Here is a 23,858-nt window from a genome sequence, read left to right on the forward strand (position 1 = left end):
GGCTCATCTGAAGGCAAGATTTACATACCGCAGAGAATCTCTGCTTCTCTGAGTCATCATATGCACTTACAGAACATGTACAGAAATCACTAATGATTTACTTACATGAGAAATCATCGCATAGCAACCTAGACAATAAATACATTAAGTGCTACCTATTCCTCATAAACCCTGAAATATAAATAGTCAACTCTAAGTGCATCTGAATAATCTACATTGGAATGTCTTAAAAATGTGGTTTTTGAATGTGGGTAAATCACTTCACATTTAGGATTCTGAGGTATGTTTGGGAGATTGGCAAATATGACACAAGACCCTTGCGACATCTGAGGTCTTTTGGAGAGGAGACTGGAGGTCCCTTGGATGGCATTAGACCTTCATAGTCTGCAACAAAATTGATCTTTCAATGTCCACTGGGAGGCCAGACTAATCTGTTCACTTGGTGACATCTGCAATGTAGAGGTCTGCATCTGAGCAAGGCATTCAGATTTCCATATCAGCAATGAAGGGAAATACACTGATTTAGGACACAGTTCATTGTGGTTTTACTTAGTTAATTTTTTAACATAGAATCAGGGAATCATCAAATTGTTTAGGTTGTAAAAGACCTCTAAGATCATTGAGTCCAACCATCAACAAAACACAGTGTACCTACTAAACTATATCCCAAAGTGCCACATCTACATGTTTTTTATACCTCCAGGGATGATGACTCCACCACTTTCCTGGGCAGCCTGTGCCAATACTTCACCACTCTTTCAGTAAAGAAATTTTTCGTAATATCCAATTTAAACCTCCCATGGTGAAACTTGAGGCTATTCTCTCTTGTCCTATCACATTTTTAGGCTGAGAAAAATGACTCAGTATATACATCCATTTCTCCTCTTTATTGACTGTGAAGGAGTCAGAAAAAGATGTCTCCATTGCAGATGCCTGAATGTGGATGTTCTAGAGTGCCTTCTGAAGGAATCGTTACACAGACGTCATTGTGTGATAAATTCAGATCTCCACTTAGGGCTCAATCTCATGGTCAGCAAGTGAAGCTCAAATTACTACATGTCAGTTGACCCACAGCAATCCTACATATGTGGATTCCTAGCCTACAGCAAATGCTAGCGAATGTGATTTAAATTAACCCTTTTTTATTGTGGGTAAGCAAAGTCTAATTACCTCACTTGCTGCAGGCTAGCAGTGAGCACACAGACAGTTACCAAGGGTCAGCTGATGTGTGGTAACTTGTTGCACCACAGAAACTTGATCATGAGTTTAATTTGCTTAACTTCCACACACAGGCAAACCCTTAGACCTGGATTCTAATTCCTCCTAAAGCCTCAGGCAGTACAACATTGACTAAAAGTTGTATTAAGGAGAGGATGCAGTCACACTGATATCCCTCTCTGCTGGGAGGTGCTATGACATGGTGCACATCAGTCCATACTCCTCCAAAACCTTCCATTTTACACAAATGAAGTATCTAACAGCGATAACAATAAACCCCCTCTAAATTTCTGAATCTTCTTCCAGCTTAAAACATTAAAAGCCCCTCGTATCAAACAGCAATAAATCTGTTTCACTACTGGTAACAAGTATCCTTTGGGAAAGAGCTGTGCTCAATAGAAAACAATAAAATACATGTGTTTCTTACAAATAAAGTAAGGTATAGATGAGTTAATGGTAGTCTTGCTTCTGAGTCAGGAAACAACAAAACAAGGTCACCAAAGATCCTTAGCAATAGGTACAGTCACAGTCCATCTAGCTCTAAATCACAAACACAACCTCTGCTGTTAGAAGAGACATCTTTCAAGAGAGATACTGACTTTTTTTTTCATCCCATCTATGTTGTCTGCTGCCTAGGCAGAAGACAGATGTGATCAGCAGCAATCCCAACATAAGAGGAGACCTGTCACATCACCAAGTCCAGGAGAGAAAACAGAAGCGCTTGTTTCCCAGACTTCCAGTGGCCCATAGGACACTCTTGAAGTAACTTAGCAGGGAACAAAATACCAACCAGATGCTTGGGTTATATGAGGGTTTTTTTTACAATCCAACAGTGACATGGGAACCAATGATTGTTCACTGAAACCAGGCAAATTAAGCTCAGAGGTAGACCTGAAGCTGATGAATCCCCAACTGGGCAAGTCCATCAAGAGATAGGTTGGTTGCCAGCTTCAAGATCACAACTGAAAGCTCTTCCCAAAAATGTATTTCAGTCCAATATAAGTTGTAGGGGTAATTGTGATGAAATCCTCGTTTTGATCTTAAGGAATGAGCCCATAGAGCCTCGCATCCCAAATTCACTTCTAAATGAGTAAAGCTATCAGTCATCTAATGCTGAGGTTTCTCAGGATGGGGCTCACTTCACAGACTGGGATATTTACAGGTAGATGTCTGCATACAAAAATGTCCAATAGGACTGATTCTGGCTTTCCTGAATCTACTACAGAGTATTTTGCAAGTCAACCTTATCTATCCAGGACTGCAAGGATCCCAACTCATTTTTGGGCTCAAGCTCTCAATATTTATAAAAAAGCCCTGGAAACATGGACCGGTGTCGTGCTAAAGAGCTGACCTTCCTACTCCCACCGTTCCCTCTGACTTTCTAAATGAAACAGATGCTCAGATTGCATCTCAGTGACAAATGAAAGAGTTTCTTAAAACTTAGGTGAAACATGATGCAAAGAGCAGGAAAGTGAAGGGAAAGGGTCATCATGGCGTTATAGGAAAGTAGGTGAATGTTTCAATTAGAGAAAAATGAGGTAGATTTTGTTTAAATTTTGTAAAGCGTAAACTTTGGACTTACATAGAAATTCAGTTGTTATCACTTTTGCCATATAAGTAAAAATGGGATATCATAATTGAAAGAAATTGCCATGGGACTTTGAAGGTCAGTAAAGACCAGCCCCATACTCTGCAAAGCTACATTAGCTGCAATGATGTCTCTCATTTGCTTAGGATGTCCTGAGTAAACGTCTCCATTTCCAGGTTGCCTCATCTGAATACGCAACCACAAAAGCCTAATGAAATGCTGAGGTTTGTGCTTATGAAATCAGCCTGGACACAGAGACTTTCCCACTATAGAGGTTTGAAGCAAAGCAAGAAGGAAGCTTCCAGAGATTCATAGCTTGGTTAAAAACTTCCCTGAAGTCAGAGTTGCTATAGCGTTAGGGCAATTAGACTTCGAAAAGACATGTAGGTACTAGTAAACGTGAGAATCTTTGCTTCAAACCTCCACAGTGAGGTCACTTTGCAAGCAGCTTCCATAGCTTCCTTGCCACAATGACCTCATATTTCATCTCTGCACGTTGGTGTGATACTTGTCAGCTGTGGTCCCCATCCTCTAGGCCATAGAGCTGTGCCAGTTCACACCATTGGAGCTTTAAATGAGTTGTTGGGGCTGCAGAACTTCAATAGCTTTGCAAAGAACTCTCAGTTCACCAGATCTGAAATTTCATGCATGCTCATGGCAGAAACCAATGCTAATTCCAGAGATGGTCACCTGGGATAGAGTTCATCTTGTCTCTCTCTAGCCACCTGAAAGTTAGGAATCCAGTTAATGATATCACCTAGGCACCCTCTGTCCTCATAACAGAGAGATCAGGGGCTCAGAAGAACAAGTTGACCTGTTCTAAGATAGGTGTCCAGGATACGTGGGAGTGATTGCCTTTGAGGGGAATAAGTCCCTATGAAAGCAACCTACATAGAATCACAGAATAGTTTGGGTTGGAAGGGACCTTAAAGATCATCTAGTTCCAACATCCCTGCCATAGGCAGGGACATCTAAATCACTAAATAAGGCTGCCCAAGGCCCCGTCCAACCTGGCCTTGAACACCTCCAGGGATGGGGCAACCACAACTTCCCTTGGCAATTTGTTCCAGTGCCTCACCACTCTCATAATGAAGAAATTCTTCCTAAAGTCTAGTCTAAATCTGCCCCTCTCCAGTTTATCCCCTTTTCCCCTGGTCCTATCCCCACAAGCCATTATGAATAGCCCCTCTCCAGCTTTCCTGTAGACTATGACATGACAGCCATAAATCACATGTTTAATATTTAGATGGCAGAAGCTTGCTCAGATGAATCCTACCCTTCTCGAACCATATACATGCACAAGAAAAATTCAATAGTGAGTTCAGAAGGAAAGGTTTTTAAATCGCTTTTCAACATTGTTAACAGACACTCTTGGCTTAATATTTCTGCAAAACATTGTCGAAGTTCTACTGAGCCATGGGCCAGTCAAAACCCATCAGTTTCCCTCTGAAGAGTGCAGTGATGGAAAATTGCTTCTATTTTCTCTATGAAGATCTTGGTGTCTCCATTGCAAACAAAAATGGATTAGCACTTTGCAAACCATGTTGGTAATAATCCTCCAGTCCTATAGAAAAATGTAAAACAGCAGACCTGAGGCCAGGAACATTTTCCTAGAGTGGCCAGAACTAGCTGCTCCAGAAAAAAATGTAAGAACCCTTGTGGAGCTGATCTGCCTTCCCATTCAATTTTCAATTTTTATTAGCAAGCATTTTCTTTCTCCTGGAGTAACTCTGCAAAGCAGTATCTGCTTTGGTTTTTTTTATGTGTTGAAATTGGAAGAGTTGTACTTTTTGCATCAGAAAGGATTTGGGTCTTTTACCTCTTGTCTCCAGGCAAAATAACTGATGAAGGTCAAGGACTTGACAAACACTTAAGGCTTCTCATCAGTCACTCTTTTAATAGGGATAAAAACCTTTCAGATACCAACTGGCATCACATCAATGACATTTGTTGGATGTTCAGGCACTCAGTCATACCTTCCAGCCTTAGCTGTCTAAAAGGTAGGTGTTTAGGCTGTTTCTAGAGTGGATGGAGAAAGATAGGGAAATCCAGACAGTGATTCATCACATCCACTAAAAAGATACCTATCTGAGGAAGGATGAATTGCCTTCAGAAGATGCCCAGCTTTCTAGAGGAAGGTAAGATGATTGGCTCAGATAGTTAAGCATTACATGGCTAAAATTAAGTGAGTGAATTTCATCCAGAGGTCTGCTAGGAGACTGTGCTGTCACCCAATAGAGTACAGATACAATTCCGTGTATGCCTGGAAACAGAAGGTGTCCTCAAGCTTTCTAAAAAAACCTTGTTTTGAAAACAGAGTTGCCCCAAGTTTGTTGAACACGTCCTCAAGGGTGAATTGAATCTTCCCAATCTAAATTGAAAGAAGATGCCTCAAGATAGCTTGAGTCAGCCAGACTTCAGGATCATTATAATACAAGTTCCCACCCTATAAGCAAGTCGGGATTTTTTTGACTGGAACATTAAGTCCAGTTCCGGAGCATTTTAAAGGCATTTTCTCTTGTTCAGTCACTTGGGCTCATGGACGGTTATGCACTTGCTCCTTGGCGAAGTTGTCTATCTCTGCAACCTGAGAAGGCTCTTAGACCAATATGCCAAGAAATTAAATCAAGATCTCTTCAGACCTCCTGCCTTCTTTTGTGGTCATTTCCCAGGCTTATGGGAAGTGCATGAAAAAGCCCTGAACACCTTCTGACCTCAAGGCAATCTGCGAGCACTGCTTGTCTCACAACCACACCACCATTTCCTCCAATGGCTAAGTAGTGTTTTATGTGCCTCCACATGCTTAAAGCTCTTCAGGGTTCAGGGTCTGTCTGTGAAAAAGGGGAATATGAACATTATGTCGGTGCCCCAGAAGGTCTCTGATTACAAGGCAGGCAAAGCTTGTGAGGCATCAGTAGACTATCTGCCTCTGTTGGCTAAAGCTGTTCATAAAGACCTCAAGTGGAACTGTTCCCTACCACAGTGCAGTGGACTCAAGCTCAGCAAATCATTTGTGGCAAACTAAAAATGCACTAAAATAATTATTACTGAAAATGCAGAAAAGGCAGATCTGGGGGCTTTGTAAAACAGAAGAGTCTGATTTTTTTCAGGAAGGATTTTCAAGGGTACTGAGGTTAGAGGCACAAACCCAAGTTGCTCGGAGTCAAACCAGGGTGTGAGCCATGTGAACACCCATGTGAACATTCTTACCCCCGAAATAAATGAACCATCTTGTATTTATTGCATGGTAAGAGCAGTTACCACAGAAAAACTGGCATCTTATTAGTTCACACCCTAACTTACCTTGTGGTAATTTGTTCATGTGCCCATCCCCTAAGGTGCCATTCCCAAAGTGAAGTCAGAGGACGCAATGTCCCCTTTATATTCATAGTCAGCAACTTAGTGGTTAGGGCACCTACCCATAGTATGGGAAAATGAGCTTCATAAGTTTCCTCTGCTTGATTTGAAGCAGTGTTTTGAACCCAGTTTTCTCAAATCTCGGTAGCGCATCTTAGCCAAAAGATTATGCTGTTCCACAAAACTAACAAATCAATTATTCACTTTGATTGAGTCTTGGCCAATACTGGGGATTCAGCCAGAAACCTCTGGAACTCCGAGCAGAAGCTCTCAACTTAACACCCATAGTGTCTGAGACCTGGGTGCAGATCACGAAAGGTGGTATATGGATGGATTTTGCAAATGCTGAAGCCCATTAAAATACACACAAAAGTTCTGCAATTCTGCCTTTGCATGCCCCAAAACCCCATCCAGCTCCTAGCCAAGTTTTGCTGCATGTTGTCAGATGTATACAAGCCTTAACTGGGTTCCTTCTCTCTCCTGCAATGGGATAGGAGATGGGACTGAGAGATATGCTTGTAATTTACATACATTATTACTGTATGTCCCTGATAGCATGTATAATAATGTGCTATGTATCAGCCTAATGCAGGAAAGACTTTCCCTGCTCTCGGGCTTGATCTCAACCTGTGCGATGCAGCTTGGTGCCTGAGTATAGCAAATGAACAGAACTGCCCAGATATTTAAGGAAAAACAGAAAGGTAAGCAGCGCTTTCCTGGCCCAGAACCAAATTATGAAGAAACTTGTAGGATCAAGACCTAAAGAAGCTCAGAGTTTAAGATTGCTCCAAAGCCTGTTAAAGTCAAGGGAAGATTTCCTTTGCAGTCAACCTGCCTTTGGAGAAGAAGCTAAAGCTAAGGAGAGGGATAGATGTGAGTCCCTGTCTAGGCATATACATGTGCATACTCAGCCATATGTATTTTCTTTGTATATATGTATGTATGTATCTATCTATCTATCTGTATTCCTTCATAATAGGTACTTCTTTTCTCCATAGAATCCTCAAAGTAGTTAACTGGACTTTTCTAGGAGATATCACTGAGAGCTGCTAGCAGCTCCACCAGGGAAGTGGGTGCATTTCTCCAGTTGTCCTGGCTGTTCTCACAAACCCTTCATTGCTCTCATTCATTCTGTCTTGGAACCCTCCAGTAAAAATGCCTGCAGTGCCCAGCCATGCTGTGAGGTGTCTCCCAGGTGAAGGACACACAGTATGTCTTGTCCTGTTACAGGAGACAAGCCATGGCTGGAAAGCATCCCTCCATCCTCCTTGAACCTAACAAGAAGGTTAATTCACTTCATCTCCGCCTATGAAGAGATTCACGGCATGGCCCACTCACTGCGTGTTCTCCTTCCTCCCACAAGTCATGGAGTCAGACTGAGGAGGAATGGGAAGAAAAAGAGGATGAATGAAAAAATATAGAGGAAGGAATTATTCTGAGGGCACTGAAACTTGTGAGCACTACATTCTCTGTCCTTCTGTCTGGATTTCTTATGTCCAAGGAATAATGCACACACGCATGTACACATGCACACGTGTGTATGCTTACTCACAGCACACATGCATGCACACGTATGCACGCACACCACAGCCTCTCCCTCTGGGACGGCACCAGTTGCATCTCTCCTCTATTTAATAGCCCATTTTTGCAAGGCTTGTGGGTGTCCAGTGCTTTTGAGAACCTCTGCCAAACAAATCTCGTTGGGTCAGTGGGTTCAAGTGTCATTAAAGGGATAAACAGACAGGCAGCGGGGTTGCTTATGTCTTAGTTCATGCAGAAACCAGCTGTGAGACAGACTAGAGGAGCAATGTGTCTGAGAGATCTTCCATGAGCCCCTCCCTGTCCCTAGCCTGCCAATCCCTCCTGGTCCATGAAGAGCATGCCCTGAAGGACATCAGTCCTTTTGCACAAACTCTCCTCTGACAGCTAAAGGTCTGCATTGAAAACATAATTCGGAAGGGCCTGAATTTTACAGAGAAGGGGACCAACATGGGCTGAAAATTACTCAAATTGCACCTGATGTGTCTCCATCTACTCTTTCCTAATATTAATAGGAAATTCAAACTTAGCATAGTAGTGCCTAAGGCTAAGTTCACACCTAACTTAACACCCAGACAGTTTTAGTAGCAAAACCTATGTAGAGACCTGAAATTTAGGCAGTTTAGAGGGCTGTTGACATCACTTCTTTAACTCTTCCATTATAGTGTTGCCACCATATTCTTCTGACATCAAAGAAAATCTGAGGCATCTCTCCTGACATCTCTAAGATCAAGGAAATTTAAGATAAGCCAAACTCTTCCTTATTCACTGTAACAGAAACAGTCTGGGAATTTGAGGACTAGACAACACAAGTGTGTGAATAAACTTGTACAGATCTTATCAGCAAGGTCAGCAGAACTATAAAAATCTCAGGCTCAGGGCAAGACAATATGAGTTGGTGACTCTTGGCACAGAGAATTCAGAATTGTGATCGGCCTTGAGGGTGGTCTCTGTCACGGTACCTCTACTTGCCAGCTCATTACTCATTAAAAAGTCAATCCAAATGGGTATTTCTTTGATGAATGATGCTCCTCCAAGACCACCTTTCTTGAATCAATCTTTGTGTGGTAGGCTAGGACCACAGAAAACCAAAAAGGACAGACTTTTGGAAAAGTACGAATTCCCTGTCCATGGAGACCCACAGCTGTGAGCAGGATAAGCCTAAGGATTTGGTCACGATGGGGTTAGAGCATTTGACCTAACCTTGCTTGTCTAGAAGTCAGGCACACAACAAGTCATCTTGACTCTCTTGACCACCAATGTAGAGAGATCAGCTGCTACAGAGAGAGAGTCATTCCATCTAAAGATTGGTGTTGAAGATAGATCTGATGAATCACAGTGAGGAAATGTCAGCCTTCATTCATTGACTAGAAAGGGAGCTTAGATGACTACCTCAGATGAGATGTCCAGCTCTGAGATAGAGTATGATGAAACCTGCTCAGCGTGGCTGCAGTGCGTAAGCGTTATGTACATCTCTACCATGGAGTAAACAAACCTAAACTCTTCCCTCATGGTGTCTGTTGTACTGACTCATGTGTTCAGCTGCCCTGGGTCTTATCCTCACCTGAGTGTTTCTTTTCTTGAGACAGTGAGTCAAACACAACTCCAGCATAGCTTTTCCTCCTGTACCTCTGTCTCTGCTCAGTGGCCCCATGCTGTACATTGAAATGGGAAGGGTGCAGCCCGTTTCTGCCAGAGACTGTAGGAAACTGTCTTGTTTTCCAGCTTTATGATCCTCATCTGTCCAGCTCACCAAGCTATTAGTTTAGGCTTGTGGTGGACAGAGAAACGATATGACTAGATGTCCTGTGTCCTAAGGATGTGCTTTAGCCCCTGATTTATCTTTTTCCCCTGGATTATCACAAAGTCTGCAATTCATTAGATAGCCATGGGCTTGCATGTTGCCCTACCTGTCTTGTACTACAGATGGACAAAACTCAGCTTTTGCATTCAAGAATAAAAACAAGAGCCTGTATTGGCCTGCTTCTGGAGCTTGTGTGCAGGACAGAATTTCTCAATATAGAGTCATAGAATCATAGAATTTTGAAGGTTGGAAAAGACCTCCAAGATCAAGTCCAACCATCAACACAATACCAGTATGTCAAATAAACCATGTCCCAAAGTGCCACATCTGCAAGTTTTTTGAACACCTCTAGGGATCGAGAGTCCACCACTTCCCTGGGAAGCCTGCTCCAATGCATCACCACTCTTTCAGTAAAGAAATTTTTCCTAATATCCAATCTAAACCTCCCCTGGTGAAACTAGAGGTTATTTCCTCTAGTCCTATCACTTGTTATTTGGGAGAAGTACCAGGTTCAGTGGTAACAGAAGACACCACCGTACCTATGATTGTAAATATATGCTAGACTGTATAACCTTCAACATATTTTCTGTATGAATTACTTTCTGTACCACTGTTTGGAGACTCTTCTGGTAAGCATTACAGTTCTCTTGTAATTTTAGCAGAGCTGTTAGAAAGCTCTACTAACAACACATTTCCTTGTATTAAGACTTATCCTGAACCTTTCATTTACCAGGAGACTACACATTGCATTAGCAGGACAGATGGACTCAATGCTCCTTTCTATCACAGACTTCCCATATGCCTGTGGGCAAGTTGCACCGAGGATTTCAGTGGCCACTGAATTAGCATTTCCCTGTCTGATTCCCAATCTTCTGCTAATGTGTCTTATCTATTCTCTTTCAACTCAGTTGTTTGCCCCATCTGTCTGGACCATATACTCTTTCAGGAAAAAACTAGTTCTCACTGTGCCCTTAGTCTTCTGTTGCAAGTGACTTCTACATTTTGCAATCAATCCACTAATATCCATGACTTGTCCTGTTAGACAACGGCTGTGATCCAGTAAGCTCCTTCCTCCACCAGCTGATATTCTTGTTAGTAATGACTCAGTGCTAACTACCTCTTATATCCATTACTTCTTCACAATTCTGATTTAGGTATATTTAATCCAGCCTGGGGCACATGAGGGTGGATGAAATGATCTCTGGATCTAATGATTTAATAATGGCAGAAGCTGTTATATCTATTATTGCAAACCCACAGTGGGAAGCATCTTAACTAAACTAAGGTGCCTAATGGTTCAACACCTAAGTCTATGCTGCTTAACTTCTCTCTACAACATGTAAGGAGAAATAAGCACTTCAATAAAAGCAAAAGAGCTAATCCACTTCTCCTCACATTCAGAATGAGCTAAGGATATTCATGAACCAGTCACTGCAATCCACTGACAAGGGGCAGCTCTATAAAATTAGCTAATTGATCAGCTGCAGCAATGCAGTCAATAAGTTTAAGGCATAAAGCAAGAATTATGTGTCTAAATAGCCTTGCACTTCACTTCTTCTGTCGTTTTCCACTTAGCCTCTTATTGTTTTGTATGTACACTTCCATCAGCAAATCTTCCCAGATGGTGACCAAAACACATCTCTGCTAGTGCTGCAGTAAAACAGCTTTCAGGCTCTGGAAAACAGGCTGCTGCTTTCCTTCTCTGTAGATTTGCAGTATTTGTAAATGGGAGCATATCCAGGCCTTGAAAAAAAATCAGCACACTTTGTTCAAGCCAGCCTGTGAATGGGCTAGGCTAGACTGAGCTTCTCAGCGCCTGGACCCCTCTCTACCAGAATAGAGTCTATCAACACACACTTGAAAACATCTTTAATCCTTCTTCCTAGCATCTACTCATCTTCAGAAGGGTACTGTTTGCAGAGTCTTCAGCACAGCTCTCCGCCACCAGTGGAAAGTAATCCACAAGGAGAGGCAACTCTCCTGTGGTATGTTGGATCAAATGAGGTACCCAGGTCTCCTGCTCTGGATCAATAAGGCAAATTATTTCATGATAAGTACATCTGGACTGCTCTTCCCATAGAAGAATGTGCAAGACATTGATACATTATAAGAATTCCCTTCAAACACCCTGCTGATACAGGATTTTTCCTCAGCTCTTCTATACATATGAGGAAGCAGCACCGGGACCTCAGGTGATGGGTTTTTAAAGGTCATTCAGTCACTAAAGACATAAAGTGATGCCCACTAGGATTTTCAGAAGGGTTTTCTAATGGAAGTACCCTCTTTTAGTGTTTTACATGTCTAGGTAGATTATAAAATGCCTAGATGCTGGGTTCATCTGTCTAAAAGGAGATATCTTTGTCTGACCTAGTCATCCAGGATCCTGGCAATGGTTAGAGAACTGGCACTGCTGGGATGTGATTCATCTCATCCATAAGTAAATGTCTAACATATGTCAGATAAGTTGCATCCTATTTTTTCACCAATAACTCTGAAGGCAACTTGGTGACACTGCTAAGGCTGCAAGGTCGTTCTCCATCCAGAAGGGGTAGCAATCAAACCTGGTTCTCCCCAAACCCAGCATTTAACCAGATTTTGATTCTCTAAAGGAACTATGCGTCTCCCAGTAAATTCTATATATCTTATCTGACACCCAGCGGTGTTTGCCCAGTCTTCACTGGGCTTTGGGTGGGGTCTCACCCATCCAGCAAGAGCTTAGGATGTCCTGTTTCTTCCCTGCTACTGTAGGCTCGTAAAGAAATGGAAAGGCTCCCGTAAGTTCGTCCCTCAGCCTGCAAAGGATTTGGAGTTGCCTTCTGTCATGCCACAAGACACTGTCTAGCAACAAGCTCTATTGTTGCACTTCTGGGGGCAGAGGGACAAACTGAATGGTAGGCTTGGCAACTGTTCAAGGAGTTTCAATCCTGCCTTCCCACCCCTTAGTAAATATCTCTATTAGACAAGGTGCACCCTTTTGGAAGCAGAAGAAAACCCTGCTCTGCTTAGTGCCGTTTGGCTTCATTTCACAGGCTCGGCTATAGCAGAGATGGTCTCTGCCTTTTCTCACTGCTCTGTCCTGCAATGTGAATCCTGTTGAATAAGAGCGACTTCCTTGGAAATGTGCATAACTTCTGCCATAAACCCACATCTTCCAAGAGAAACGTAGAAGAAATACAAACCTGGAAAGTGAAATTAAGAGATACAGACTGGGAAAAGAGAAAAGGATTTGATTTCAGAGAACTGAAAGTAAAACAAAGTCAGAGGAATTCTCAAAAATGCAGATACAACTCTTACATTAATGAGAACAACTGCATCCTCTGCTGAGAAAACTGTCACAATGGGGATGTAAGAAAGCCCTTTTACACCTTTTTTTTTAAGTTTCGAGTTAAAATTCTATTCCAAGCTCAAGCCAATGGCTTGTGGGCGTAGTTAGAGGATGGCGGGAGATTCTGGGTGTGTTTGAGGATAAGGAGCTTGAGGAAGATGCATTTGTGCTCTGGAGTGTGCTGAATTAGAGGCAGGATTAAATACGTTACAGAGAAAGCTGTAAAATACTCAAGCTGCTTAGGCTTTCAGCAGCTGTCCCGAAACATGACAAAATATCAGATAGTGTGAATTTTCTGAAGAGAGGGGTGGCCTAGAGGTTTTCTGTACCCGTTCCAATGCACCAATGAGCACGGTGCACTAAAGAGCTTATTAAAACGGAGGAAAACAGTGGAGAAGAAGTCCCTGACTTTATTTTAGCCAGGCAATGGGAAATAAAGCTCATATGTTAACAGCTAGGAAATAGGTAAATGAGCAAGTTCTCAAGGAGGATTCTGTGTCGTGGTTATAACCTAAACAAACCTTGAAAACAGTGGTGTGGGTATCTCTGAGCTGATTGCCTCAACTTCCTTTTATCACAGAAGGTTTAACAAGTCAAGCTCAGTTAAATGACTGTCATTAATTGCGCCATGAGAAACTGCCTACTTCTCCCCATCAATAAAAGGAGCCAAGAGCACCTGGATTGAATGGAGACGTCAAAATTGCAGGCATGTAATCCTTAAAATTAATTCCACCCCAAGGCTTTGCTCGGTTGCCTGCAGATAGGCATCAAGTGCCCCTGTGATGCTCTAGGGTTTTCTTGACTGGTCTCCTTCTGCTGCTGAGGAAGGAATGTGTCATCAGTGAGTTGTATACAGTCCCTGCCAGGCCTTTGAGGACAACTAGGATGATATTGTGCATCTTCACTGGAAGTAGAATGTCTGCACGGGCATCTTGTGCGAACTGAGGCTTCTTTTTCAGACTAGATGTCTTTCCTCGAAGACGTGCTTAGACTGACCACCAGCATTGATGCATGGTGACCAGGAGAGTTTCCATAAGGTGTGACAGATATGAGGCCAGGTCAGAAATGCAAGCATCTACCATGATCTGAACTCAAAGAACCCCTGAGGCACTGTCTCAGCCTTCTAGAAAAACCTGTGCCCAGGAGCCACATGGAAGACAGAGCCCCCATGAAAGAGGAGAAATGGCCATCCCAACACCTGGGATGTGAGAGAAGAACCAGCCCACATCCTATGATGTGACTTTGTTGATGAAGTCTGAGAGTGTGCAAGGATGCAATAAAAGTATTTCACACCAATAGAATGTGGAGGAATATCCATGTTGGAAAAGAGTGACAGCATCCCAGTTAAGAATTATCGTTATAAAAATATAAAACATAACTGACTACTATTTACACCAGAACAGAAACCGCAGTGAGGAGACCAAAGGCACCTTGAACTCCTTTGATGGCCGAGGCTCTACAAATGCAAAGCACTCTCTGGGTATCAGCAACACCCAAGTGGGAAGGGGACTGTGAATATGCAGGTGACAAACAAGGAAAAGGGATAAACAGCACCTTTGTGATGCGCAATGCTCTCCCTTGGTTTACAGGCTGTTCTTAAAAGCAGTGTCCTATGTTAGGAGTTCAGAACAAGGGAGTTAATGTATTGGTTCTTCTTCCCTTCCGCTGTTTCTTTGCAAGCACTGGGAGAATTTGGAGTGAACTGGTGAACTGATGAATTTTTACATGTTATGCTAAGGTGATGACAGCACTTAAACCAAACCTTGCCTCTTTTAAAGGGACAGGAGGGGTGAAAAGCATTATGATTGGGCCAGGCTAGATGGAAACATTTGCCAAAGATAGTGTGAGGGGTTGCTTTTCTGCAAGAACAACCTTGGGCCTGACCCAGCAAAGTCCTGTACATCATGGGTACATGTCCTGGGTACATCATGGAAGGTCTTCTGACTTTCCAGACTCTCCTAAACATTTATTTCCTGTCAGTATTGAGCCCCTCTGAATTGTTCTGGCTTTTAGGGATCCCAGGTCTTGATTTGGCCCTCAGTGGCATCAGCAAAGCAAAGATGGGTTTAGTGAGACGGGATGGGAACAGCTCTTGGGGTAGTGCCCATCCAGCCTTAGCAGAGCATGTGGACAAAGCAGATGTGCTCTGGCCAATACTTCTGCCTTTGCTGTTTTCCCTTCCTTTCCACTATATTCCAGTGATTTTAAGAGGCACCATCATCCCAGCACCTGCCACAACCTGGCTGGGCAGAAAGCATCAAGACCCACATCACTAAAGGACATCGGCTATGCATTTTGAGCCTAAAAAGCCCTCCTCCTTTACAACAATAGCCTCCAGACCTCCTGCACACTTCACCTCCCCTTGTCCCACCTGCAGTCTTTGGCCCCATAGAGTTTCCTTTGGGATCGAAAACAAGATCATGAGTCCAGTCCTGCTCTGGGAAGAAAATTTCAGCATGGATGTTGGTGGGAGTAGGACTGGTCCACCCCTGCTCGCAGGAGGCCCCGGGGTTGAGACTGCATGCTCATTGCGTAGCCAGCTGCGTTCACACTACTGCATACAGCTCAGCTGTCCAAAGGGAGCATCCATGACTCAGAGCCCAGAGGATTCCCCCTGTGACACACTTGTGCAATGCTTGTTAAGTGGTGTCATTATGCTCAATAAAGCCCTTTGAAATGCAGCTGGGCTATTTGAATCATGCATTCGAGGAACACAAGCACAAATGCTGACCAAAGAAGAAGCAGACACATCGACCTATGGTTGTCTCATTGGGCTTTTCTTGTGCTCCCATACATGCAAAGCAAAAAAAGTCTGTTCCTTGTGAGGTCTAGCACAGAACCTCCTTACCCTGCTGCTTTACACCCGTGCTAAGCACTAGTGACATGGGAAGAGGTGCAGAGATTGGCAGTCCATATCTGGAAAAGTCACAGCACTGCTGCAGGGCTGGAGTCAAGTTGGCTCATCCTAGATGCAGGAAGCTGGATGCAAGCAGGAAAGTGATCCCATAGATTTGGGATGGAGACACCAGTGAGTCAGCCTCATTTCTCCTGGTACAATCAACAATCCTTGACTTTTCTTTCCTAGCAGAGACCACAGACTCACAACAAAAGTCAAGGCTCTTCCATCCTGATGCTTTAGAAGGAACAGTCAAAAAGACTTCTTTGGTCAACAGAAAGCAGGGCTAACCCCCAGCTCTTCCAATTACTTTATCTACAGCAGGTCTAGCTGTAGAGATGGGTTTGAAAAAAAGAAATGCCATGTGCGCAAGTGACATGACTCATCTAGGTGGCACAGGAGCTCAGAGAGTATAACAAGACTCACATATTTCATTTAAGTCTACTGTTCCTGAAGCAGATGCTTCTTTACCCTGCCCTTGTGCTATGCATTGCAATAGCACCCAAGGATGTGAGGCCTGTGCAGAAAGGTCTTGAGAAAAAATAAAAGACCTGCCTTCTCTTGGTGAACTGGACAACCAAGTGTCTCTACACCCAACCCTGCTGCGGGCTTATTGCCAAGGTCCAGGGCAGGGCCTTTAAATTCTTCTGCCTCTGCTTACCTACCTGCAAAATAGGAATAAAAAACATTCTCTTCCTTCCTGGGCACATATCAGAGCTTAAGCCATGTAAGTAGGTGCTCAAAGCTTTCCAGGTGAAAAGTTTTAGAGGTGTTCAAATGTCTGTAAAGGACATATTTTGCCTCTGGGGCTACTTGAAAAAGGCCGAAGAGCAAAATGAGTCACCTTTCCTTATTTCAGTTGGGAAAGGCTTGCTTGTTTGAAGCAATGCCTTCATTCAGTGTTTTGAATACCAAGTTGATGGTTTTCAGGCTAACTTATCTAATGAAGTCCTCTCAAAACCGAAAGAAAAACTATCAGTGAATATGTAGCAGGACAACACAATTTAATAAAATTTATCTAAAATCTGAGTAGACGAGGGCTTTTTGTTAACACATACTGTGCTCTCTGAGAGGGTCCCAGCCCTCCCTGTGCTTCAAACAGAGGCTTCTTGCTAAGACTTTGCAAAGTTTTCAGTTCCTGTCTTGAGAAAACCTTCTTGTGTGATCATGGCCCAGTCATTTAATCCCACCAGCAAAGCTCCTCCATGCCTGGACTATGCCTGCAGCAACATAAATACCATTACAGTCTGTTTCTGCAGTCCCACTATGAAAAAATGGAGATGGAAAAACATTTCCCTGACCCTTTGCACGCTATGCTCTATGCATGGACCAGGCAAAAGGCTCTTTCTTACCCCTTACATCTACATATCAAGATCCTCTCCACCTAGTTGTCCGTTATGCCCATCGCTGCTTAGGTGCAAATCACCCATGCTGTGGTCCAGAAAATCTCACCTGGTGGGCAAGTTGTTACCTAAGAATAGGCTAAACCATCATTCCGTGACTATATGCTGCCTGGCAGAAGAGGGCCGCGTAACATATTGTTGTAACATAGATACATGCATATAAAGACAATTCCCAAGCTTTGGGCAAGGGTGGGCGAGGGCTGCATGTACAAGGATTGCACCGTATACAGCTGAGATACAGCCACCTCTGTAGAGGAACATGGCAGCTGTTTAGCTTTGCATCACAACCTGCTTCAGTAGCAAAGGAAATGAAGATGAATGCCATCACCTCGGAAATGTCAAAACCCTCAACTCTGGCTAATCGAGCAGAGAAGAAATGGGTAAATGCAATTCATCTTTCCGAGCTCTAGAGATTGCTTTAGGAGCTCTGGTGCCAACACATATGTCTCACGCTGTCCCTTGGGTGACCTTCTGCAGCTCTGCTTCCCTCCTGGCTAACAAGGGATGATCATCTCTCACTTAACACAGTTGTTGTTTGCCAAACTCAAGCTTTGCTTTCTCAAGTGTGGAGCTTGCCAAGAATCAGCTTGGTTCTCCAGGATTTGCAACAAAAGGAAAATGGGGTTTCTCATGGGATCCAGAACCTGGTCTGTCTTTCACCCACCCCACTGTAAACTGGGGGTTGTTCCACCCACCTCAAAGGGGACAGATCCCAGAAGAGACCTTAACCAGAGCACGTGCCTGGACTTCATCCATGCATTGCTTTTATTGCAGTAATGCCATCAGCTTCTGACAGGGACATGTTCAGGGATTGCACCTGCACATTACTGGATTACTGCCACCGGGTTACTTGTCTTTCTGTTGGCAAGGCTCCCTCCCACCCTGCCCATGCTCTTACATTTCCTGAATTGTAAAAAAATAGAGTTGGAAAGATCTGTTATATCACTTTCTCCAACCCTCATGGGCTGCAAAGTGGCCACTGCAGGACATCACAGACTTTGGTCAACTTCATCCTACATGGATGAGCAAACCAACAGAGCTCCCGTGACCACTCTGGGGGAGAAAGTAATAAGAAACCAAGAGCAAACAGACACAGATCACAAGCAGGAAAACATTCCTAACACATATTCTTTATGTTCACTTTCTAAACACTAGCCTGGCATCTCCAGTAGCACTGCATTCACTTTGTCACTAGTGGTAATGGCTCATCTCCTTGCCCAGCTCATTATGGGGCTGATCTCATCCCACCCCACTTAGGATGTGATACCTGTGTTTCAGAGAGCAGCAGAGAAAAGAGGAGCTCTGACATGGCTGATTGGACAGAGGAAAGGAGAAACAACACTGCCTAAGACAACACCACCACATGAAGTCCCAGACCGTGCCCATCTCTTCCCATGAGATGTCCTCCTCCAGCCCTTCTCCAGGCTTTAACTATGTGCATCGCTCAACATACACCAAGATGCCTTGCATCCCAAAAAGAATGGCATTTGACATGCCAGCTGGTAGGTTTCTCCCATGGTATATAGATCCGCCTGTACTTCTTATTCAGCCCTGAGATCCTCTCCCATCATCATGTCTCTTAGCACCAGCCTCCCGGGCCACTAGACATGAACATTCCCAGCACTCAAGCTCCGAGTTCATTTTTATTGCTGCTTTAGCCTCCTGAACCGAACCCTTCTGAATCATGTCCTCAGACCAAGGCAGGCCTTATGCCACTGATTAAAAAATAAAACAAAATGCTTTTTCCATTCCACATGCATTCAGTCAGCAAGTGCAAGTTAGCTGGAAAAAGTTGTAATTCTGTCCGTGCTGCCACTGTGACTCTGCAAGGACCCCAAAACCCCAACAGGACAGGGTACAGGTAACATCTAATCCTCCCCCACCCATGAATTCTGCTTCTGAATTTCCTAAGTCTTCCTTCACTCACTCAGGTCTTTCTTCCATTTAAAAAAAACAAATGAAAAAATGAACAGCACTAACATTTGAAAAAAAAAAACCAAATCAACAACCACTTCTTTTTTTGCTATTAACCTGCTCTCCTGGGTGTGGAAGAGCAGGTTGCTACTACGGGTAACTTCATTAGCTTGAACAGCACTGTGCTGTGTTGGACAAAGTCCTGTGGGGTTACTATGCCACAATAAATCATGCCAGCACATCCCTAAAATCTTATCACATCAGTCCCAACTGGAAACGGTACCCTTTTCATTACTATTTTTAAATAATTATTTTTAAAGCCCATTTCCTCCCTCTCTCTAAATACATTGTTTGGGAATTTTCTGTTTTTAAGATGCTGCCGTAGCTTTCTCCCCCATTGTCACCAAAAGGACGAGGACGGAGTGTGGGAGCATCGCTGCCCTGAAGGATCTTTTCCCCTTTGCTCCAGTGAAATTTTTCTGAAGGTACCGTGCATCTAGGTCTGCACTGAGGCCACCATCCCTTCATTTCCTGATTTTAAACAGGTGCCCCTCTGCCACGGCGCGAACATCTCAGCCAAGTAATGAGCACTTTTTAGGGGCAGGTAGAAACTACAGTAACAGAGAGATGCCTGCTCGCTCCCACTGACAACTACACACTTGATGTTTCCTCTAATTTTTTTCCTTTGGGAGAATAATTAACTAAAACCTACAGGAAAGTGTCGTTTCTCCATCCCTGATTTGCTCAGATTATCTTGAAGCTGAAAGCACTGTAAGTATCCAGAGCTCTGTGTGCTTTAGGATGACTTTACGCTTTAATTAGGAACCATTCTTCATGGGGGGCACAGTTTGGGGATGGCAAATTACAGATTTTCTGCTGTAAGCAGTTAAGTCACTATAAGCTTATACGGGGGAGGCTTTAAACAGAGATGATTGAGATGAGATGTTTGTTGCTTGCGCTACCAGACTAAAAAAATTCCAGGCCCTCTCTACAGCCCCTTCAAGAAAAAATAAATATAAAAGAAGCCCAAAAGAATGAAATCAAATGAAAATAAAATAAAGAAGCAAGATTGTTTTGCTATATCAGCTGGTTTGGAATCAGGCTGTGTTTGACTAGGAGAAAAGAAACTGCACTCCCGATATTGGGAAGTGCACGGGTGCATTTGGGGAACCCCTGTGTCCCTCTCCAGCTCTCAGTCGCCCTGCTCCAGGATTGTCCCCCAGCTCCAGCCACGGTGGTGGCCACAGGTTTATAACTTGCTTGAAGATAAATAAAGAGGGAAAGGGGTGAGGGTGGGTTTGAGAGGGAATTTAAGCAGCCAATGTAGCAGCACCCAGCCTCTCCTCCAACTCCCCCACCCCAATCAAAACCTCCTTTGCATTTCCATGGCCTAAGGGGGGGTTGCTCTCTTTTCGAAAGAACCATCTGAAACTGCCGGTTGGCACTGGGAAAGGATGGAAAGGGAGGAGAAGAAAACGACCGAGACCCCAAAGGGTCGCCACTGCGGTCCACCTGCACACACCTGATGTCCCAGCGTGGAAAGAGACCTCCTGCCCCTCTCTCCACTGCTTCATTCCCTGCTTTTTCCCCGCCTAGGGAGCTGCCTTTCCAGGAGGGAGCAGGGAGCGGGGATACCGGGATACCGGGATGCGGACCGGGATGGGGATGAGGACGGGGTTGGGGATGGAGATGAGGATGGGGAAGGGGATGGAGATAAGGACTGAGTTGGGGAAGGGGTTGGGGATGAGGACGGGGTTGGGGATGAGGACAAGGATGGGGTTGGGGGTGGATGAGGATGGTGTTGGGACTGGGGATGAAGAGGGGGGTGGGATTGGGGATGAGGACCGGGTTGGGATTAGGGATGAGGGCAGGGTTGGGATTAGGGATGAGGACGGGGACAGGAATAAAGATGTGGCCGCTTTGCCCTCCTCTCCCCATGGTGGGTGACAAGGGAATATTTATGTTGGTATTGGAGGAATGCGTTTCCTTCTCCAATCAGGAATGCAAGCAGAGTTTCTAATTATAAGTTAGATGGTGGCTGGGAATAAAAGATTGCTTTTTAATGACTCCTGTCCAGGTGCTCTTTCTTGCCTGTCTTCTTCCCAAGAACCCATTTGCATTTTATTGCTTTTCTCCCATCCCAACGAATTCCCTGCTTTCAGACATACCTGAAATAGTTGGAGAGGCTGCCTTCAACACCCTCATCTCTGCACGGCCGGATCGCACCTGAACCCCACTCCCTCCCCTCGTCGTTTAGGGGTGGGGGGAGAGGCGGTTGGCAGAGATTAAATGCACTTTAAAAATGTATATTATTATGAATATCGGGTTTTTTTGGAGGGGGGGGAACGCTTCGGGGTGATTTACAGCACCTCCTCCAGCTCGGAGCAGGGCTCCCGGGGCTGGCAGCTCCTTGAGGAGAGCATCTCCGCACCCTCGGAGCTGGGAAGCAAAGATTGGAACCCACTTTCCCCCCCCTCCCCGGCTTTGCCTGAGCTTCCCCAGCCCCGCGCAACCCTGCGCGGCTTCTCCGCGCATCCTGCGCGCTCGCCCGCCTGCGCTAGGGCTTCCCTGAGCCCAATTACCTCCGCGGGCTAATTAGCGCAGATCTTGCAGTTACATGCCTTGCCCAGCACCATTTGCTTGCTTTTTTTTTTTTTTTTTTTTGTGGGGGAAGAGAGAAAAAAAGGCTCTTAAAGGCGTAGGGTGCAAAGCGCAGGAGAAAATAAAACAAACCAGGAGCTGCAACACGGATACAACAGTGCGTTATCCCACGGAAAAAGGGTTTCGCAGGTCCCCGCGGATCCTTTCCTTCTCCAGCCCCTTCTCTCCTCTCCGGTCTGCCTTTTGAAACCAGCTCAGGTTGTTCAGCCTTCACCTCCCTTCTCTTTCTTTCCGTATTTTTTTTTTCCTTCCCCTCCTTGTTTTATTTATTTTTTTTTTCTTTCTCCCTAAATATTCCTTAAAGCGAAAAGGGGGAAAAAAATGTTTTCATGCTTTCTCCCCCTTCCTTCCACCTGACTAGCTCGAAAGCACTTTGAACTGCTCATGTCAACTTGTATCATTATCTCTTTAATTCAGGCAGTGCCTTTTGTTCTTCACAGGAGAGGATCAAAGCACTTAAAAAAAAAAAAAAAATAACTTTCCGATCGCTCTCTCTCTTTTACAGTAGGAGAAGGAGCGATCAGGTATAACCCAGTCAAAATAAACAAAGTGAATGCATAAATAAAAGAGGTGAAATGCAGGTTCTAAGAACTTGCTGGCGCTGGAACAATCCCACCTCTTTAGCTGAGTGGCAACGAAAGGAGAATTTCAAGTCATCTTAAGCGTAGGGGTTGCAGAGAAAGCAGAGGAGGGGTAAAATAAATGAAAATGAGAGGAAAAAAAAAAAGAAGAAGAATAAAACTTACCACCAGATTGGGTAACTTGACAGAGCCTGACTCAACCCACAAAGAAACAGGAAATATCCAAAAGAGGCCATTGATGAAAAGTTGTCTTTCTTTTTTTTTTTTTAACCAGAGTTGCCAAAAACCTTCCTTTCTTCTGAGGCAGGATGATTATTTTAATAATAATAATAATAATAACAATAATTTAAAAAGGAAAAAAAAAAAGTCAAATGAAGTGAACTCAACCCGACCAGGTAAATCCTCTCTTGCTTCCTCTACTACTCTCAAGGAAAAAAAAAATCTCAGAGAGGTAAAAAACTCTTCTCTCAGCCAAGACACTGAAGGCAAATATTAAAAAAAAAAAAAAAAAAAAAAAAAGTTTGAAGTAGCTCTCTTAAAAAGGACCCAATCAGCACTTATTGCCAAAGGGAGAATTCTGATGCTTTGGCTTGTTCTGTCAATCAGGAGCGCGAAGTCAGGAATGAGCTAATTGCAAGGAGATAGTGTTTTAATACTCATTAGGGGGCACGTTGGCCCACAAGCCAAGGGATAAAATGTAGTTTTAAAAAGGGGAAGGAAGATTTAGGGGGTTTAAATAGACAGGGGGGACCCCTGTGGATTTGGGTAGCTATAACAACCTGCCCGGATTTCACTCCCTGGGTCGAAGCTACTAAAATGCAAAAAAAAAAAAAAAAAAAAAAAGTGTGAAGTTGTTTTTTTTAAAAAAATATATTATTTTCTTGATTTGCTCCTTCTTGCCATTCTGTCTTCTTCTCAAATCCCCGTTTCCTCACGGTGATGGTTGGGATGCATTTAAACTAACTTTCTAGAAACTTTGGGTTGGTTCTTTTTTTTTTTTTTCCTCCTTTTTTCATTAAAAAAAAAGAGAGGATTTACACCCAGACATGCATGCACACACAGAGACATGCACACCCCCCCCAGACACACACAGACATGCACACCCCCCCAGACACACACCCACCCCTTCCCCACCAGTCCAACCAGACAGATATCCAAGAGCTCCACTGAAGACATCTGCTATGAAATCAACTTCTTCCACGTAAATCTCAATAAGGCTCATCCAGATCATCACAATTTCCAAGAGTCCCAGCTCCAGACTTTGCGAAGGCGCTGCTGCAAACGACTTCCTCCACCAGATCCACCCCACAGGGCTCTAGTAATTGATCTCTTTTTTAATTTCTCTCTCTCATATTGTAACAATTTCTCTCCTTTCAGGGACGGTGGTGGGGGGTGAGTTGGGGTGGCTCGAGCCATTCCAAAAATCTGCAGGTTTTCGGTGGGGTGGAAATAAGAATGAAACAAAAAAAAAAAAAAAAAGAAAAAGAAAAATCATCATTTGTGTTATTATAAAGACGTAGCTCCTCACGACTGGGTGTGCGGTGAGATTTGCTGCTCCTCCGGAACATATTG

General features: G+C 43.9%; 1 protein-coding gene across 2 annotated transcripts in view; it reads right to left on the minus strand.

The window, feature by feature from the left end:
- Positions 1-22,522, minus strand: part of WNT3A (Wnt family member 3A) — a 98,670-nt gene extending 76,148 nt beyond the window's left edge. Inside the window, exon 1 of one of the 2 annotated variants that reach the window (XM_009558255.2) lies at positions 22,452-22,522. In XM_009558255.2, coding sequence (XP_009556550.1) covers positions 22,452-22,522 — 71 coding nt within the window. Of the gene's footprint in view, positions 1-21,212; positions 21,257-22,451 lie in introns of those variants that run through there. The other variant, XM_054057859.1, reaches the window with a different exon arrangement.
- Positions 22,523-23,858: the final 1,336 nt, after the last annotated feature.

The sequence above is a fragment of the Cuculus canorus genome, chromosome 2 (assembly GCF_017976375.1).
Source record: "Cuculus canorus isolate bCucCan1 chromosome 2, bCucCan1.pri, whole genome shotgun sequence".
Classification (NCBI taxonomy): Eukaryota; Metazoa; Chordata; class Aves; order Cuculiformes; family Cuculidae; genus Cuculus; species Cuculus canorus.